The following is a 21,800-nucleotide window of genomic DNA, read 5'->3' as shown; positions in this document are numbered from 1 at the left end:
ACGCAGAATGCAAAGCTCTTAGATGAGCACTTACAGATAAGTATTTTTTTTACAACAATGCATGTTTCACTGTTCAAAGAGACCTAGCCTATTCTCTCTGTAACATTAAATCTTTATTTGGAATTTAATATAATGAAATTTAATCATTTATATAATGTGATTTTAAGCTAAGCATTATTTAAATAATTGCTGATCAAGCACATGTTATTTTAGAGAAAAAAAAATCCTACTGCGTATGACAAAATGCCAATTAATAGAATTATCCAAATAGAATTCCAGACAGACTGCCCATCATTTTTTCCAAGATTATTGATTCAAATATTAAAGCATTCATCTTAAAAAGTTTCCTATGCATGTCACACTTTCAGCTCTGTACAGATATTCAGTAAAAATCAATTATTTCATCATTAAAACATTACACATATTAAAAATATACCTGAATGCAGAATATTTGATAAGATTTGAGCTGTCTTCAATGTTCCATTGGTTTGCATTGATTTGAGGGCTAGTCTAACATTCAGCATGCCAGTAACAGTGAATAAGCCTAATGCATTACGTAAATGTAAGCTGATTAAGTCCTTGATCCTGAAGCCACCTCTTTTTTCCCCTCCCCCTCTGATTTAAAACTTGGCACAATTGAAAAATCTTAGTTTTATACACTTTCAAAACCTAATTTGTACCATTTTTGGCATAAAATTCACCACAAATTACATTAACATAAACCCTTCAGGTTTTAGTCCTGTGTTTTAATAGTTTCTTAAACTTGGTAACAGTCCATTTTGAAGTGACCAGTTCCCTAATAAAAGTTTAACATTGTGGTAAAATTTTCTTTTTTTTTTTTTTTTTTTTTTTTTTTTAAATAGACATCAAATGTTCCAAGGTAGCAGTTTTCTTCAAGGTCTGAGCTTTACCCATCAAAATTAACAAGAAATTGAACTAAATAAAAAGCCATGCTATCATACACTTTAGTGCTGCTAAGAAGTGAGATTGTAAGTATAATGCACATGCCAGATCTGATTTCCAAAGACGTTATGTCTCTAATGAAGGAATGGAGAAATAGCCAGGGGAGGTCATGAAAGAGTTATGTTCCCCTAGCACATTATAGCACTATGATCTCACTACATTGTCAATATCACAATGGATGCAGGATAAACAGATCTGCTCAGCAGAGGATATCAGCTAGGGTTCTGTACAGAAAAGGAACGCAGAACGCAATACATGATTAACTGCTTTGAATAGGGAAAAAAATTCCTTCCACTAGGCCCACATGCCATACACAAAACAAGCTGCCAAGAGCTGCAAACTAAACAATTTTGTTGCTGCATTGTTTTTTTGTGTGTGAATTTTAGATGCCAGTTATCAGGCAACATACAAGTGCAGAACTGTTTAACCTGCACGATTATTAACATTTTAGTTCTTTTTTTCTTGAAGATGTCTCAGCTTGAAAACCTGATTTGTTTGCTTTTAAACTCTTTTAGGCAGTATTTTACCCTGAGAAGGAGCCCTATATGTACTTGGAAATTGAAAGTGCTTCATAGAGGCAATAGAACTATGAATTAGTGAGCTCAGATCTTTTTCTTGAGATTTAAAAGTGTTTAAAAATAGTCAACTATAGCTATAGTGCCTCAGTAAAGGCAGCAGAATGGCCCTGAGCAAATGAGAGCAGAATATGCTCTGTAGTGTCTTCATTATTATTGAGAATGAGAGACAAGAAAGTAAAGCAAGTTTCATCTCAGGAGTAGAGGTTTTTAAGCCATGGTAATTCCAAAAGAGATGTACTACATTTTATTTGTAAAAGAGAGGATGTTCAAACCAGGATTCACTAAATGCCACCGAACAGGTTGCCTATGGTATGTAATATCTATTTTAAATTAGAAATCTAGTCATATTTTAGTAAAAAAAACCCCAAAAAACCAAAAAAACCCCAAACAAAACCACCAAAACCCAAACCAACCAACACACAAAAAACAGGCACAGAAATTAACCAAGGGCATAAAAGAAGAAAGTATGAAGAGGTGACTCTGAGGGGCATGCAACTTCTTCTACCAGCATCCGAAAACATCCCAATCCACACATACATTCTTACATATTAACATATGAGGCTATGCCATAGATCAGTACCAGTGAGATAAATCAAGCAAGAAAAGATGTCTGGATAGGAAATACTAGTATGAAAGAATAACGTAGCTGGTGTGGTTTTTTCTTCCTTCACACAGGATGAATAAGACAGAGGAAGACAGATTAGAAAATGCAGTAATTAATAAGACTCCGAGGGCTTCTCACATCACATAAGTGACTTACTTTCTAAACAGAAAATTTAGAATAGTTCGTGAAAGCCATATTCTCCCATTCATCTTACAACAAAAACAAACAAAACAGAACAAGATCTATTTTCCACCAGTTCCCACCACAATAGATCTTAAAAAACTAGAATTCTAAAAACATCAAATATTTAAGTGGAATTGATCCAAAACCTGTATGAATTATTGCATACCCCATTCTCTGTACGCTTCTCCATAGGTATATTTATGCCATTTCTTTGATTTTGGGCTTGACGTCCACCTAAAAGTAAAGCATTGCTCTTAGTGCAAAGTTCAGTTCTCAACACAAATGGTTTTCAGTCTTGAAATCTGTTCTTTTCAAGAACTTTTATCTAAAACTTTTACCTGTGAATTTTTATTCTGCTAGTTTCAACTCTTTTTTATGAAGTTATTCTTTGTAAGCAGTGGAGTCAGCAGAAACAAAGCATTTACTTCACACACTTCCTCTGTTAAAAGTACAGACATGCAGCTCTACTTTTCTGACTTCTGTTTAGGCAATGATGTCATGAAAGGGAACGTACCAAAAACCTCAGCTCAAAGCAGTTAAGGACTCAGCCAAGATTTGAAATTCAATTGTTAGAAGTAGTCAGATTAGTTGAATGAGTAACAATAATCTGAGCATGCAAATATACATCTCACTTCAAGATACCTTTCCTATCCTCCAGACAGTCTGACAGCCATTAAGTATATAATGCACTGCCTCAAGTCTTCTTATAAATTAAGTCTATACCAGTCAGAGCAGAAAACTGAAATCCTTCTGTTCCAGGCTTTTCAGAAAGCCCCACTTCATCCAGCACTTTTTTATATAAACACTTTTCCTGCAGAACCAAGCAGACCAGTGATTTTTCAAGGTGTGGTTTACCACCACTATAAAAATATATCTACATGAAGTTCTAAGAAAGCAAAGCCACTGAGACTTCTGCCAATGATGTCTGTAAAATAGATTTTAGTTTCTAAAGGAGTCAAAGTAGTTTACTGATTCTTTTCTGTGGGGCAACTGAAAAGAACAGGAGGTCAAAAAGAACAATCCCACCTTCTCAAAATGTAGGGACTTTATCTCAACAAGAAAAAAAAAAAAGCATTAAGCCTTTAATACCCACCAACATTTCTGGATCAGAATTAAGCAGAATAGAAACCAATTTCACTACAAAAATATTGCTCAACAGACTGGTAGAAATTATTCTACAGAAGGGAATTTGAGAATAGCAATATATGTGCCACTGAGAAAGGTTCAAAATGGTTTTTGGTATAAAGAAGTTATATTATACATACATCTACTGAAGTTCACTGAAAGAACCAATATTCAAACTCACTTCAGAAAGTTTTTAAATATTATTAGGTTACAACACTACAGGATAAATGTACTTACTCTGTTCATTACTTTCGGCTGGTGACTCCTCATGACGAAGAAAAAATTTCACCTCTTCCCTGCGGGGACCCCATTTCTGTAGGTGGTCATACATCATGTGATCAAAGGGTATGGGGCGTTCTAAAAGTAAAAGATCAAAAGACTTATCACAAAAATTTTAAATTAAGCAAAGTTTAATACAACTCTTGTGAAGAATCAGAATGTTCTTTCTGGTTGCAATTCAACCTATCCAATGTATTTGGTGTTATGCAAAGTCAAAGAAACAGGCACCAACAGGCAATAGCTGTGCTGTACTAAAAGCTAGCCTGTTACCACAACATGGCTCACTGCTTAACAGCAGTACTTCACCAGTTTCCAAAATCATACAAAAAATAGCAGTATTTAGAAAACCTAATTTAGGAATTCTTCATCACAACCTTTTTTTTCACAATGCTGATCTTTGCACCTTTGCTCCCCATCACCACCAGAGGGATATTTTGTTCTATTATTAAAATGATTCATTCAATTTGAACCTGCAGGTTTCCGCTCAGACTGAAAACCTTATGATTATACTGACATTTCGTCTCCTAAGAACTTGAGCAGGTACTCCCACTCCAATACACTATGTCAGACATTAACTTCCAGTATATGTGGAATTACTGGCAAATCTTTGAACAAAGAAAGGCCAAGTTCTATGCAGCAGTCAATCTTTTTGTTTTCCTCCAAAGAAATGTAAAACATTCTCATAGTGTAGTTATTTCTTCCAAATTGGTCAAATACATTATTACTAGGAGGCTGCATGCTATATATTTAGTATTTCAAAAGGGGGGGGGGGTAATATATCAAAAGCAAAGTTTCTCCGGTTTCCATAATTATACTTGCATTTACTTTTAAAAGTTTTAGGGTAAGAAAATCTCCACTTTTAAGATCTAATACTAAGCATAGCGTTAGAAGATATCTTCTAATCAGAATAAAATTATACTAGAAGACATTTAATTAGCTTTCCTACATGCAGCACCATGTCATTACTACAGGAAATCAGGCTTGGCTGGAAACCAAAAGGTGGAGTTTGCATTCTTCATCATTAAAAGCAAAATGTTCTCTGCCTCCAAAAGCCAAACCACAGTATCTCCTACCAGGCAGAGCACCACTAACAATTTGTTATCCATTTCATACTTAACCTGTTTGACATGAGAAGATAAAATGATTCAAAGATATAACAGATATCTTGGAGAAAGCTTGGGAAAACCACATCGCAAATATACCTTTTAATAATGAAAGTTACCTAAATTTATGTGCATTATGAACTCCATAAATGTATACATGCCTTGATACTCTTGGGATACTTGTCGTATTTAAGAAACAATATGTTTTCATGACTTGATTCACAAGTGTCTTGTCAGAATCTGTCACTTCAAATAGGTATAGTGATTCACACAAATTAGCCACACTCGATCTTGCTGCTTTCAGTGGGGAAGGGTCATTTAAACCACAAGCTAGTTATATTCATCAGCTGACTGGTTACTCATCTTCCTAACACACCACCCTGCCCCCCCAAAAAACCCCACAACACCTGGATTTAAAAAGATAGAAGCTTTTCTTTTCATTTTCTTGTTCCTCACTCAAGTGGACTCCAAAAACCACTGTCAATAGTGTTTACACACACATGAACAAGGTCAGGGCCTTATTACAACTCAGTTCTTGAAAAGGAATTTTAAAAACATGACTTTCAGGTTTTTCAACTCCTAAACTAAGATTTCATGTGCTTTGAAGCACATCCACTAAAATTTCAGCATAAGTCTTCTAAAGATCAGAGTGTAAAAGTTTTCAAATGGTTTAGTTCAGAGACCCAGAAGATAATCTTTAGGAATCTTTCCCAACAGAAAAATTTCTAACTAGACCTAGCAAAAACTGAAGCTTATTAAGATGGTACCAAGGAACTGGATGTCTGAACAGGGTTGGGCTAAATCTGGAATGGTGAGGAGTGGCTGCAGCATCGCTCCCGGTTAGGCTGGAGTGCCATTAAAAGTCAGGCCCTAATCCCAGGAGCAATTCAAAATAAAAGGTTTCATTTGCACAACATACCTTGAAGAATCAAGGCTAGTATTTTTCAGGCATAACCATGGAGAGAAATGGGAAAGACACGTTTAACTACTTTTGCAATTTTTCCACAAGAAAAAAAACCCCAACTTTGGGATATGGTGCCCTAAATTAGAAAGAAAATAGGTTAAAATAAGAAGATCAACATCATCATCACTTAAGAAAAATGAAGCAGCACTAACTATTCTGTGCAACTTAGCTACACGAAACAGATTCACAAAAGAAAGAGAAAGAAGAAATGGACACTAACACTCGACACAAGACATGATGAGAATTGAAATCCCCATCCCTTCCTTCAGTTAAAATCCTCTAAATCTAGAAAAACTGCAGAAAGAAAGCATGATGTTGTATTTGCTGTAAATCAGGATAGCACAAAGAGATATTTTCTGGAAATACCTGTTCTTTAAGAATGAAAATCAAAACCAATACAACCAACCTGCAGTTAAACTTTATAACATTTGTTATAGCTTCAGACACATTTGTCAGTAATTGTTTCACAATACTATTTCAAACTTCCATTTTATTAAGTTTAAATACAGGAGAATGAAGAAAAGGTGAAATAAGAGAAGAAGTGTAAAGTAATAATAAACAGGCTGGATCCCTATACTTTAACCACATTAAAAAAATTATCTAGAGAATGTTTTCATTAATAACTAAGTGGAAGACCATGATATGCATATATCCATCATTATTTGCAAAGACTGCTTTAGATTTTAAGTTGGATGAAAATTCTGGAAGACTTCTGAGATCTGAGCTAGACTCCTTTCCTTTCAAGAATGAAGTTTTGAGGATGGGCTAGTTTTAAGTATTCTGAAATGTCTGAAGCACCCTGAAAGACCAGAACACAGATACTGAATCAATGTTTTAGAAGAGAATTGCAAAAATCTTTCTGTTAGAACTCTATATCCACTATTCAAAACAAAGTTTCACTACTTCAGAAGCTGTTCTAATCCTGATTACAAGTATCCTGCTGTTTGTAATAAACGCATTTATGCCTGCTGTACATGAAACCACAATACAGAGTAATGGATTATCTCCATAGTAGGGGAGCTCACTGCAAGATCAGAAACGAGTCTTTCCCCTCCCAGGTTTGCACTTGTAGTAAATAACTCTCTCTTTAACAGTCACTTGTCTCTGTGTTACCACTAAGTCGAGGAAGACCAATTAATACCAACTGCTGAAGGGCATTCCAGATGTAGATTAAGTGAATAATGAAGTACTTGGTGGATTTAAAAGGTTGAAATCCATTCTCTCTTAAACACATTACAAGTTGCTAGCATCACACCTGTCTTTCCTCCCTACCAACTGCTATTTGCAATAGTTCGGGAATGAGGAAGAACATTCTGGTTTTTTTCCTGTTACAGCATGAGAAATCCATGCAAAGAGAGGAAGCTTCAAGCTGACAAAGCACAATGTACTGATACATCAGACACAGAGACTTTTTCAACTATTACTCATCTCAAGAAACTAGAAAGGAGGGGGAACAGAGAATGAAGTATAAAAATCAAACGCAAATAAACCAAATGCTTATGTCATGCAGCTCTAAGAAGAATCAGTTTCTTAACTCTAATACAAACAATACCTAAACTATTTTACAACTCTTGGGAAGCTCCTCAACCATTTCTCTGCCACACAAAAAAGAAGAGAGAAGAGCTAACATAATAAACAAATATGTTTTCCAGCAGCTAAGCTATTGTAATCCTCCTCTGAACGCTAGAAATCTTACATAAATTTTGAAGTAAAACTTGCACGGATTTTAACAACATTTTTCTCGAAGACGAATTGTCTCTGCCACCCTCTAAAAATAAAATTAAGTATTTCTCATTCTGAAGAGAAAGATTGTTAGAAGAGACAGTATTTTGTTAGATTGATACAGTTTAGGAAATGGACAAGCTTCTGGGCACACAAACTGGTTTTTGTACCTCATAATAAAACTACAATCTACAAGCCCCATTGCTTTGAATTTGAGTAGACATGTATTATTTAGTGGGGCTACCTAAAAGAGGCTGTGGCTACCTATAGAATGGAGGAATTTAGCACATTGATACGAGGACAGATAGGACGGCACTCTCTTAGTGAGAGCTATGATTAGTCATCTGTGCAACATGGAGACACTACCAACAAAACAAACCACTTATGATGTATGACAAAAGCTAATGTGTTTATTCAACCCATGATTTTCTGTATTAACTTTTAGTTTTAATTTTACTTTCAAAAATGTCCTCTGAAAAACCCTCTCTTGAGGATAAGGGTTGAGGGGTCAGAGACAGCGTAATAGAAGAGAAAAAAACCCACCCTTTCACTGGCACGACATGCCACAATTTCATTGCAAATTGCTTTACACTTCCCACTCAGAAACATAGTTTAAGTTTTTTCTTGTTGTATCTGTTGCGTTTAACTGTTTAGACATGTTTTCTACACCAGATCTCTGCTCCAGGCAAAACTATTTTTAAAAACTTCAGGGGAAAGAGTTCAATTCAGCTCTCAGGAACAGCTGAAGGAAAAATTATCATACTTTAAAAATCAGGTTGTTTCACTGAGAAATTTATGTACCCCAGACTTTGGGGCAATAAGTTGAGGCCACCAACACATGGGGAGGTTTTAACAGTATCCTACATTCAAGAGCAACAAACAAAACGCTTCTGTGCTTGTGCTGGAATTCCTGTCACACAGACTTAAAATCAGTGTGCAGAACATCTTTTTTGCTGACAGTACAGGCCTGTCTGAGAGATCCAGAAATATATGCAAGTGTTTCATTTTTTTCTTTCATTCTCTCTAGTCTTTTCTGTTCCACACTTTCGATGGAACAGATTTATGTAGTTACGACCTTGGGTATTTAGCAAGTGAAATTAGATTTGTGAAAGCACCTTCATGCAAGTTTTTAAAGCAACTTGGAGCCACAAACCCATTTTGAAAAGACTGACAAACCCACTCAATAGGTAGACGATTTGGGCAGGACTCTGCTCCTGAACTGAGGTTTGTATATAGATGCCTACTTCAGAAAACTTGGTGAGCTCCAATGCTCAAAACAGAATAGGTATCAACTAGTTGAAATCAGTGATCTCCATGTTCTACTCACAGTAATATCCAGATCTCCACTAACTATAATGGGACCAAAGATGCATAATTCACAGGGTAGATACCCAAAATTGAGTCTTAGTCTCTCCATCACAACTTCCTGGAGAAGTTTATTTCATACTTCATAGAAACTTTTAGCTTTAGGTATCTAACGCTTTGAGATATATTACATCCACAAATAAAATACTTTCTCCATCACAGAAGTTATTGAAATCATGTGCTTGCACTTGCCAGAGTTGCATGGTCTAAGTGTCCCACAGAGATGCTGTGGATCACTTTTCTGGCTTCCAGTCATCCTTTGCAGCTAGTTGACAACATTCTCTGCATTTCTTAAGAAGTACATCCTCAAAGTATTGTGAAAGCAGAAGAACAAATAATATCATACGTTACACTTTTGCAGAGAAGTGACTGGAAATATTAGGGATATTTGAGTTCCCATGCAGTTAGGAAATGGCTTATTGAAGAACTCTCTCCGTTTACAAACTCTTAAAACAGTTTAGAAAAGAGGAGGAATAGTCTCCCCAGGAGGAAAATATTCTAGATTGCTAATACTTAAAAGCTCCAAAAGCATATGAATAATGCCCGTTTTGCCTGTTTGACAAAAAAACCCTGACCAAAATAAAACCCCTCTATACAAAATTTAAGAATTCAGTATCAAGTTATGACCTCCTCAGTCTTCATATAAAAAAGACGAAAGACAGCTTAAGCAGGGGTGACCTTAGTACTTAAGTGATAAGAACCTGTCTAAATGTTATCCTCAGCCATCCACTGATTCTACTCACATTCATACACTGATATACTATAACCTGGAGGGTTCTACTGCATGCAATTGCAAGAATCCATCTAGAAACAGAATACATAACAGGGCTGTTTTGAGGCACTCCTGAAAAGAACTGCTCATCCCATTATTCTGTGAAATAACAATTGCAACACAAATGGGATATGGGCACTACTACCTGCCCCAAGGAAGGTTATCAAATCTTTGAGAGGAAATGTTCACAAAGAAACTGGAGATACTATGTCCAATTCTGGCACAATTCTGTCTGCAGAACATCTGCTGTTCATGACACAGAAGGAAAAAGATCTATACCCATTCATAAATTTCAGGTTGTGTTCACATGCCTAAGTGAGGAAATAGGATTCGAAAGCATGCAGGTGGTAATCTGCATCCACTGATCGTAAGAGAAGATCACTGAGGTTCTGTATTGTCATTTAAATACCCTCCACCTGATATATGCTGCATGCCTATTTGAAATAAATGGCTTCTAGAAGTGAAAATACACATATACACCCCCCTTATTTTTTTTTTTTTCAAGGTAGGGATACTGTATGCTTTGTTTACAAAATTTGAAAAACTGAAATACAGAACACCAATGTATCTTACACATGCGTTTCATCAAATATTCCATCTGAGAAGAAAAAAAAAAAATAAGTCAAGAATTGTATTCATCTCTACAGATACTGAATTACCATGCTTTGCATCAAAGTTTGCTAGGAAAAAAGAAGTATAATTTGAAATCATTAATATTGAAAAGTCAGTCTTACCTTTTTTATAATTGGTACATATATTTAAATCAATTTCCACTGAACATTTTACTTACCATTTCCACGCCACACTTCAGCCAGATGGCAGCTTCCTTCTCCAGGCTCTTTGCAGAACTCTACTACATCGCGACAGGTTGTTTCTGGTGTAATTGGAACTTCTGTCAAAATCTGTTCATTGTTGCTCAGAAACACAGTTAGTATCATCTGAAAGAAAAAAAAAAAGTAGCAGAATATTAAAGAAAGAAAAAAGACAAGAATGAGATTCTGGGTAAGATTTATAATTCCCCTGTAAATGCAAATGTATGCTTATGGTTGGTTGCCACAATCCGTCAAAGTAGTTTTCAGTTTCTTGTAACTTTGCCAAAGCTTTAGTCCTCTGTGTTGAATTTTTTTGACAGTGCATAGAATTGACTTTTTTTTTTTTTTTTTTTTTTTTTTTTTAAAGGCTTTGGTTGAAATGGTTTAGTTCTGTCTGAAAATACGTCTGGGACAGAAGGAACAAGTTTTGGCTATGTTAGATGCTTGAATTATAGCATTTAAATGTTGCAAATAAATTCATACTTCAGCAAAGTAACCTGAAGTTTCACAAGTGGCAACCCCTTGCATGATGGATGTCACTTTTGCAATTTGTCTGAAGATACAGTTACAGTTGGTCGAATTATAAGCCTTTGGATAAATGGTAAGCCTCAGAGTTTAAAAGAAAAAAAGGGGGGAGGAAAAAAAGCCACATTTTTTCAAGTCGTATTTTTTCAATATACTTGCTAGAGCTAAAAACCTCTGAGAAGCCAGTTCTTTCTGTACTACTTTAGCCCCACCCCCTGAGCTTGCTGTGTTGATCATACTGTAGATGCAACCTTCCCACAGCGGTACTAAGTGTGCTCTCTTCACTCAAAGTTACATCATCAAAAGACTGTTTTTACTCTAGTAACTGCTCCAAGCTATTCAAGCTGGAAAGTAGCCACAAAACAGAGAATAACTTTTCTTCCCCTGCCCCCACCCTTTACAACATTCACGATGACTTGACATCAAGGAAAACAGAAAGAAGGAAAAGTGGGGTGAAATTTATAAAGGAAAAAGCCTAGCACTAAGAGTTACTACTAATCTGGGTTGCCGTAAACTTGTGTTCCAATTCCTTGCTCCACCTTAAATACACGTCTGCACAAACACATCTATCCAGAGATACTCCCATCCCTCTTCATGTTAGCAGGTATAACTTGCCAATAAAGTGAAACACTCAAAAACTGTTTACATTAACTTAACCCACCTCACCCCACTGGTGCCTATGTATTATGATATGGTCATTAATAATATGCTCATTTGCTACATTCCCCCTATCAAGGTCCATCGCCTTATGCAGTATTCTCCATTTATTCGTTCTGTAGGCCCTCATGTAATTTACTTCAAAGGCTGGAAGCATATAGTTAACAGCTGAGGGGCTTGTTAAAAGGAAAAGATAAAAAACCTTCTACCAAGAAACAAAGTCCTAATACAATGGATGTAATAAATATCTATACATAATACAATGGATGTTATTAATCTAATACAAATGCTGAAGTGATTTATTTTTTCCTGTGTTGAGGACCAATAAAGGTTGTATTCAAAGACAAGTATTCCTACATTACACTAAAGCCTCTGAAAGACACCTCACCCTAAGTGCCTGCTTAAAATTAAACAGGTAATTCTAATTCTCTGCACTTTAATTTCCCATCCGTAGTCAAAATACTTTTCTGTAAACTCAGAGATGGAACAGAGATAATGTGATGTTTAAAAAGACAAAGATACCATAATAATAGATGTTCCTACAGAATGTGACAAAATTTTGTCTGCAAAGAAAGTTCTTTCAGATCTTTCCAGTAAATAAAATGTGGCATCACATGTTGAGCCACAAAGATTAAACCTAATTATTTTAAAGCTCTTCATCAAATGCACACTCTCCACTTAAGCAGAGTTGTGCTTCGGTTTGCATAAGCAATTCTTAAAAACATTCATAATACTTTTATCTGTGGGACATATACATGTACCAAATTGGATATTTGCATTAATAACAGCTAGATACTGGGTGAGAGCAGTCTGCCTACTTTAAAAGTAGGCATAGGACAAATTCCAAGAAAGCTCAGGCTTCAAGCTCTCAGTCTCCTCATCAGTCCTCCAGGCTATTTTAGTCCATGTTTCTATTCTCCCTCAGCCTGCCAAATTTGTATCGTGAAGTTTTCAAGTAACTACACTTCAACACAAGAAGCAGTCATCCAGGGCTTTGAGTATACTACAATTCACCCCCAAGGTTCTCCAACAGCAGCATTAAAAGAAGCTATAGAAAAAGCTGTGGTACAAGCTAGAAGGAAACTACAGGATGCAGCCACAGATAGTAACAAAAGTGCCTGTAACCACCTACTGTAAAGCAGCTCACAATGTTATTTTTCCCCCGTAGAAGATTCAGATGTAATCTGGATATTCGGTGGCTGTGGAATCTCTTACAGAATAAATATCTGATGTGGAATCTAGTAGTGCAATTTGGCCTTATATATAAGAAGATTATTTATGTTCATATATGAACATAAAACAATAGGCTTTAGAAGAAACCTTTAGAGGTCATCTAATGCAGTCTCTTGGCCTCAGGCAGGATCAGCTATACCTACATTATTCTGCAGAGATGCTTGCTTAACCTGTTCCGAAAAGCCTTTCATGATGGAAATTCCACCATTTCCCTGAACCATCCACCCCAGAAACCCAGGATTCCTGTTGCAATGAGAATTTTCTTAAAGTCTGGTCAGAGCTTTCCTTGCCACTATTTTAATCCACTAGTTCTCCTAGCCACAGGGATAATAGATAACACTCCCCCTGCCTTTTTTTCTTTTTTTACTCTGCAGTTAAATTTAAGGAACATATAAAAAGTAAATTAAGTTAAATCGAACACCAGCAATCTGACAGTTATTAATGCCAGTATTCTAAGTAGCTTCCCTATAACGTGATAGTAATTTCAAAATAAAACCCAAGTTTCCCCCACATCATGAGAATACCAAGAGACCCTGGTTTTACAGAAGTCATGATACGATGCATACTGCTTCTTTGTCATTTGTCTGAAAGACTTGTTATCTTATTATGAAAGGATAAATACAATGGCTTAACACCATGTGGTTTTACACCGTTTCCAAGTTTTGATTTTTTTATTGCTGTAAAGGTAACACTGGCCCAGAAAACTTGTTTCATGTTTTCCAGATTCTTTGTCTGCATCTGCAGACAGGCTGAAAATTAAAGAAAAACCTTGGAGGTATGAATTATCCCATAGATCCCTGTAAATTCTCCATAAATTCAGACCTCAACCACTATATAAACTCAACAGTCCCCTTTGCAACACCAGGCCAAAATTTGCTGTTTCTCCAACACACTACTTGATTCTCTCAGCTTAGAGTGCACCAGTACTGCCTTCTGCAAGGCTGGATGTCACTCACAATATCATCTACTAGACAGCTCAGGGAATGGTATCTCAGTAATGAGGAAGCAAGGCGCTGTACCCAAATATTGCCATACTACCCCTTATGCAAATTTGGTTAAGTAAAGATTTATTTTTAATGGGTTGTCTGAGTAATACTAAAGGAACTGAAACACTGTACTGTGAAACAGATGTCCTGAAACATACACAAGCTGACTCAAAATATTGAACATTAGAATATATTGCAATATTAATTAGATTTTCAAGTTAGTGTGGTAGCTGTCCCTATTCCTGGTAGGGATGGACAAGAATCAGAGGTATTTCATAGAGATAAAATACAAAGAAGCATTGATGGAGCTTGGTAATTTGCTACTGAAGAATATGAGTGAAGCATACACATAAAATACATCGTACATCCATTAGCTTTATGAAAAAAACATTCTTAGCCAAAGATTAAGACACAGGAAAACTGATAATTTAAAATAAGAAATCAAAGGATTTAATTCCTAAATAGCATCAACTATACAAAACCCATTGAGTAAAATGAGATCATAACCATTGTAGCATTTGATAATCTCTCAATTCAATCAGTCAACATTTTTAAAAATTGGGCCCAATGTCACACAACAGAATCAATCTAACACTCATGAGCAAGTTACCTCAGGGCTTCTATATCATGTATTTTTCTCACAGTGAACACCAAGCTCCAAATCTTAGACTTCCCTCCTCCTCCTCAACCCACACATGGATGTTGTCTGTTACTCTCCTCTACTGCTCCTGCTACCAAACCAATGGCTTTACTCCAACTTTCATGAACTCATATCTTTTTTCACTCTTTTTTTTAACCTCCTTGCAAACTCTAGTATATCCCTTCACAGTTCATGTCTTTTCCATGTGAGATAAGCTGTATCAGACATCACAACCTGCCTTCAAAACTACTCTGTCATTTCACTCCTCAGCTTACAGATGACCTCCTCCTGGGAGAGCTTCAGAATCAGTAGAGCCCAAATCTTCTCTGTCCAACAGATGCTTGTCCAATAGTTCTACATATTAGAATGTTGTCTTCCCTTTCTCCATTCCTGTCCCAGTTCTCCTCTTTCAACCATACTTCCCGTGTTATTTAAAGAACACAATCATCCCTGCAGTTTCTTGAGGAGTTAGAAAAGAGGGATAAATCTATGAGATCTTTATCCTCACTTATTGTACCATCTCTTTTTACAGCTGGATAATACCACCTACAGAAATTTCAATAGGTGTCGTCCATAGAGATGACAAGAGTTTTATCCTTCTGGTCCTGATCTCTTGCTAAGGAAGCTAAAATGTTGACAATCTTCAGTCAACTCTTGTGAATGCCTAGCTATCAACTCAAGTTCCATACGGCTATAACACAGTCCTCAGCCACATTTCTCCAATGACTCCCTAGATTTCATATTCGTAACAACACAGAGGTACCTATTGCTGTGAGCTGTAATACAGACATCTTTGACACCAAGCATTTTCTGTCTTGTGTCTCAAATCTACCTCCAGTTTTCCTGTACAATATATAAAAAAATAGGGTTTTTTCCTATCAACTAATCCAGCTAATGCTCTCAGAGTTTGAAAACTTGACTATCAGTTTCCCAGCTTTTCACTGGTGTGCCTTTTTTACTCATGATGCCTGAAACAGCAACCATCGTTCTTCACACCTATGGCTATGACCATGTTGCCTTTCTGTGCCAGTCCTGATAAGCACAATTTACTGCTCTCCACTTCCCCATTGTGACATGGAATCTTCTTCCCTATAACTTTTCAATCCATATCAAGAAATTGATGCTGAATCAGTCCTTTACACTAGTTTCTACTCTCCTTGTGCTAAACAGGTGGTTTTATGCTTTCTTCTGTGTTGTTCATCATGCCCTATATGCACTTGCGAAGCAACCTCATTATTTTCCTTGAAGACCCTCCTTTGCCGTTCTGGCTACAAAACATATTAGACACAAGTAAGCTGTCAATATGCTGAGAACTGCTGCCAATCAGGCTCATAAATATTGCTTTGTCTGCTTAGACTTCTCTAACTGTCCAGTTCATCTCTCATTTCATCCCAAACCAAGTTCCAAGAGCTGTGCAACAGAGATGCATCCTATCTTGTCTACCACAGCAGAGATCCCACAAGGCCACAACTAAATGATTTACACACTATTATGTAGAACCAAATAATCCTTAAAATGAGTTTAATGTTCTAGATGAGCTTGTTCAGGCTGTCCTAAAAACCAACTTGTCTTCCCTACTTGAGTTTTGCAACTTCATTTGCACTCTTCTAGTACAATGCAATTACTTGCGATTGGAACAAAAACTAGACCAGCACCACAAAACCAGATGGCAGCTAATGCAGCACATTGTTTCTTAATAAGAAATAGCCTAGAAAGTTTAAACTCCAACCACTGAAGTTTTTTCCTCACCATTTTTCTACAACCTTACTAAAGAAGTAAAACTTTTGATCTCCAGCTAATATCCCGAATTAAAAAGAATAGGTATACATTTAATTAGATCCTCTTTAACAACAATTTTAGTGGAGACAAGAAATATATCTTACTCAACTACTAACTTATGCTACCAAGACCTGAAACAGTGGTGCTTGAGTAGAAATAAATTGTACGCCCACACTTTCACTGCCTTATGCCCAAGTTAATTTACTAACTCAGACAGCTGGTACAATAAATATTGTCAATACAATAACACAGTCCATATAAATACATATCTCCTGAAATCCTACTTGCAGAAAATTGAATTATTTAGCCCATCAAAAAGCAATCAGACAAATACTATTTCAGGACATGGTGAAAGACTAGAATTTACAACAAGCCCAAGATTATTTTCTTATAGTCATATATTCAATGAGAAAAAGAGAAGTAGCAAGTTCTGGTGATGAAGATGGGAAATTACTCAGCTGGCTTTTTACTTTACATGTAACTGGTTCTTAACTAAACCCCACGCTTCCACCCAAAACCAGGGTTCCTGGCAAAAGTGGATCAGATGATCATTACTTTTCCTGCATATAACCTATTTTAGGTCCACAACAATAAAGTAATTTAGAAAAATCACATCTATGAAAGATTAGAAGATCATTCAAGCAGTGAACAAAAGGTTAAGGAAAAAAAACCCCATATCCTGAGAAACCCCATATCCTGAGAAAATTAAAACCATTGCCCATTACCCAAATCTAGAAACAGGAATGCCTACCTGATACTAAAGGTATAGTGCATAATAGATCATCTTGTGTTAATAACTTTTGCCAATTTAAGAATTATCAAGCATATGATTATGAGTTAAGAATATACTGAGTGTTTAACATGGCTAAATTCACACACTGCTGTTTAGTCTTATTAGATTTTCCCTTTAATTTTTTGGTTGTGGGTTGTTTTTTTTTTAAACCAACCTAGAAATTTCATTGTGTAAAGAATGTGTAAAGATCTTTTACAGTAAGAAACTATAAAAAGGCCTCTTCCAGCAGTGATCAGAGTTTTCAAATACATTAAATGTTTATTATTAAAAGGCTGGCACACAGTGAACTTAAAGTACAAAACACATTTCTGATAGAAATGCCAACTTCATTCCTTCTGTTTCACAGGAATTGGAAGGCACTATCTTCTTACCATGCATTTCTCCTTAATAGAGAGTTCTAAAACATCCATTCATAATCTTCTGCTTTGACATTTCAGAGCACTTAGTGGTGCCTACAACTCCAAGATGAAAACAATGAGCAAAGAAAAGACTCCTTCAAAGTCTCTCTCTCTTGCACAGTAGAGACCTCAACATCTCCCAAGAAGTTTTAATAACTTTCATCCTTGATTCTGCTGAATTGGGAGTCCCAAGAACTTGCTATATTTAAAGTGCTACTCCAATGGAGTGGTAATCAAGATGTCCAACACCCCATCTTACTAAAATGTCAAAGTCCCATCAATCAAATACGAACTTCGGTTAAGACTGATTTTCAGTTACTAGGAAAATTGCAAAATGAGATGCAGGCAAAATGCAAAGTAGTGAAAAATCATCCCTTTGGTGGTGAGACATACTAATATGCCCAACTCTGCATGTAGAATGGCCAGAGAAAAAGCTACAAATAATCAATTACCTCATGCAAGTTTGCTTGCCTGGAATTCCTGCCATTACATAAATCTTGCATCAGCTACAGCTGTAGAAATTCTAGTTGCATATTTCAAGCACTAAAGCAGAATTGTAACTTTATTTGCAGTATGAACACCATCCCTTTTTAAGATTATATAGTTAATTAGGTGAAGCTTTAAGCAATTACATTTTAAAAGTAACCAGACTATGGAATTATAATCACAAAACTGTTTTAATTAAAGCAATATAAAGATACATTCTTGACTCAAGTCATCACTATTTTATACTGTTGAGATTTCAGAACAAACAAGACCCAAATAAATCTCTGATGTTATTATGTATAAACCCCAGAAAAACAGGAATAACATTAAACCATTTCACATCCCTATATTAAAAAATAAATATTCAAATTCTATCTAATAAGCAAGTTATTCACCAGCATGGTTTGTTCCAATAATTATTTACCTTCAGATGAAGCTGTTATTCTTAAAAATAGATCTGTTGAATAATTTCTTGCAACGTGTTTAAGAGTCTTCTTTCAAATAAGAGCAAATACAGCAAAGTTATTATCGATGACTGAGTTTTTCATTAGGAGATTTCTCTCATTTAATATCGTTTCCCTTATATGGGGTGAGAAATAACTGTGTTTAATTTCCATGTTTCTGAATACATTTCCTCACATCCAAGCTGTACAAACTTTGAGTTCAGGCCAAAATTTAGAGCGCAGTGATGTTTTTTGACTATTATTAAAATTCACAAAGATCGTGCAACCAGACTTCAGTTTGCAGAGAATACAAAAATGAATAAAGTTTTCTGCCAGGATGTAGACTTGTGAAACCAATAGCATGTTTCCTACTACACTTTCAAATTTGAAGCCAATTGCCTCCTTATGACCTGCAAAAGAATTCACAAAATTGGGAACAAGTCTCAGACACTAAAAATGTGTAGCATTCAGCTATGGACTACTAACAGACATTAAAACAGTAATTCTCACTGTTGAATTTATAAGGTTACTCAAAAATACAAAGAAGTTAATATTAGTAATGGATAACATTTGCAATTTTGATCAAATCTGAAAATTTAATGTTGCTTAAACGTACGTAAACTATATTTATCTCACAGAAGTATTTTTTGCATAAGCTCGTACACAAGTCGCATTAACTTGCTGGTCTGCAATAACCAAAGAAAAAAAGATTGATCCACCTTGAGATCTACCCTCATCAGGCTCTGCACAAGACAGTCTGAGTACAGAAAGCATAGCCGGGAGAAAAAAAACCCAACAGTTTTGTCAGACAATAGTTGTACCAACACACTTATTGAAGGGGTATAAAATTACTTCTCTTGCTAGAGCACAGGAATAACTTTTTTCTTTTTTTTTTTTTTTAATATTTAACTCCTATTATAGAAATAGGAAGGCACAGCATTAAAAATAATCCTCAAACAGTATTTCCCTACATTTTTATAAGGCCTACATGTATACAATGGCTTAAAGAACTGATAAAAACCACAGACATTTCCTCTCAGGACTTTCAGGGCTGTTGCCTCTGCTCTCCTCCGTAAGTGAGCTTTCACATGCAACAGCAGGTGTTCAACAGAATTCAGACTGTATCAAAATCCTACATCTCCTTGATATTCATTTGCTGAAGGGGTATTTATGACACTTTCTTGTTCTTTGTTACTGAAAGATAAAAAGCTACAGCATCAATTGTAAATGTGGAATTTGAAGCCTTTCAGTAGCAGGCTTTTTGTAGGGCAGAGAAACAAGCCAACTTTTTTGCTAGAGGAAAGAAACAGCAGCTATCATCACATATTTAATATATTCAACTAAGCAAGATAGATCCACAGATTACTAAATGAAAGGTATTGTAGTAGTTAATTGAAAGATGTCCAGAGCTCTAGGAAAACAATAACTAATGAAAACAATGAAAAGCAACCACAAGTTCACTTGTGTAAACAATACAAGCAACCCACAGACTCAAATGGGTGTTCTACAGGCTGTGAGGAGCAAGATATGAATAGGGCTAAAAAAACAACTGATCTAACAAATGCTACATTTCTAGCATCTGCCTCCAACAGAAGAGTGACATGATCGTTTAGACATTATAATCCTAGATCAGATTTTAGACTGTGCTTTGTTATATTAGAAGTCACAGTCAATCCATGGTACTAAACCACTGCCAGCTCTCCAGACATTGTCTTTATAGAAGCCATTTGTTGTTTGTCACAACATCAGAATGCCTTCTTTTAGATTCAGATGGTTCTGTTAAAAGTAAGCAGGAGCTGAGATTTGGATAAATTAAAAGATGGGCATTAAACTTGTGGCTACAGAAGTGAAAAGGGGTATAGCTGAAAAGGGAAAAGTTAAAAGCATAAAAAAGGTTGCACTACAAACAAAACTATTAATTTAAAAGGAAATCTGTCCAAGTGCAATATTTAATGGCATTAGCTAAGGCAACACAGCCTGAAGTTAGAAAAATCTGTAAAACATGCCTCTTGTGATGTTTTCTAGTGGAAAATGTAATTTGGCACTTGCTATAGAATGAGTTCAACATCCCTGAATCGTATTATCTGTTGGCTTGATTCCTAAATTGCTACATCTGGAGAAACAGCAAGAGATCTTGTTGTTCTCCTTGATGCAAATAATTCTACCAAAGGACTGTCGAGACACGAGTTACCATGTAAGAGTCTTTTAAACACAGGGTAATTCTAGGTACATTGACAAGTTCTTGCTGAGCACATTTCTCCATTAGGCAACATACATTATAAATGGAGAGATTTTTATTCTTTCAAGAGCAAGGCTTTGAAATTTTGTTTTGTTCCACTGTTTAAAAGACTGTGGGCTGTATGCTATCTTTTATCATATACACAACTATTATTAAAAGGTGGAAGTTGGAAACTCTTCTTGAAAGACTGACCAGTTGATGGTGGATTTCCTAACCCCCTTACAAGGTTCATGACAACTCAATACATAAAAGTAAGTATTCTCACCCTGTTGGTTAGTATTCTCTAATAATAGATGGCAAAGGAGTCAGTGCTATCTATCAGCCAAGAACAGAAGATCTGCCTGGTCTTCCCATCAGGCAGCTCTGAGGAAGTCCTAGAGTTTTTCTGACACTTACTGGCCTCATTAAGGATACTCTTTTTTACCTTTTAGAGTATTTTTTATTTGTAAATCTTAGAATGACAAACCTCTTCTACTGCTGCCTGCCTAATTTCAATGAGATTTATCTAAAGCACCTTGAAAGATACAGTAACAATCAGCAGGCACATCAATTCTGTGCTGCTTATTACATAAAAAAGTAAAAGAAATTGCTAATCTAGTTAAGAAATAGCAGATATCCTTGCTATAACTATGTATTTTAGTAGTTGTTTAGGCCTATTAACATGAGAATTCCTTGAACAATGGATTCTTGCCAAAGTCTTTAGAAAACTGCAGCAGACGCTGCATTTGCAAAGGCATGGAACACTAATAATATGCAGGAAAAGTCAGAAGTTCAGGGGACCGCAAAACTCCAGATCAAAACAACAGCTACATCAGTGCAGTCATCTTTGCCGAAGTCTGTTTGTCCGTTATTTATGACAGCTCTATTTTGATAAAATATAAACATGATGTCCATGTTTCTACTATTCTTCACATCTCCAACCCAGGCTCGTCCAGACCAAATGGTTTAGAGAACTTAAGTGGGGACACCCAGTACAGCACCAAGAGTGGCCCCACAGCCCCCAGGGAAGAGGAGGGAGGAATCACTGTGGCACTACAACCGCTTCTCAATGCACAGTATCACAAACATACCTTAGTGACAATGTTCAGAGGTTTAAATCTTTCATATATGTCGAGGTAGCCAGCAGGCTGTACAAACGCATGACAAGCTTG

General features: G+C 36.0%; 1 protein-coding gene across 3 annotated transcripts in view; it reads right to left on the bottom strand.

The window, feature by feature from the left end:
- PPP1R13B (protein phosphatase 1 regulatory subunit 13B) overlaps positions 1–21,800 on the bottom strand; it is a 71,023-nt gene that overhangs the window by 33,267 nt on the left and 15,956 nt on the right. For all 3 annotated transcript variants that reach the window (XM_030482586.1, XM_030482585.1, XM_030482587.1), the window contains exons 2-4: positions 10,449–10,596; positions 3,691–3,810; positions 2,495–2,562 (exon numbers count right to left, since the gene is read on the bottom strand). In XM_030482586.1, the coding sequence (XP_030338446.1) occupies positions 2,495–2,562; positions 3,691–3,810; positions 10,449–10,596 (336 nt within the window). The remainder of the gene's footprint in view (positions 1–2,494; positions 2,563–3,690; positions 3,811–10,448; positions 10,597–21,800) is intronic.

The sequence above is a fragment of the Strigops habroptila genome, chromosome 4 (assembly GCF_004027225.2).
Source record: "Strigops habroptila isolate Jane chromosome 4, bStrHab1.2.pri, whole genome shotgun sequence".
NCBI classification, from domain to species: Eukaryota; Metazoa; Chordata; class Aves; order Psittaciformes; family Psittacidae; genus Strigops; species Strigops habroptila.
Note: the sequence above shows the minus strand (reverse complement) of the source record. Positions and strands in the feature narration are given on the sequence as shown.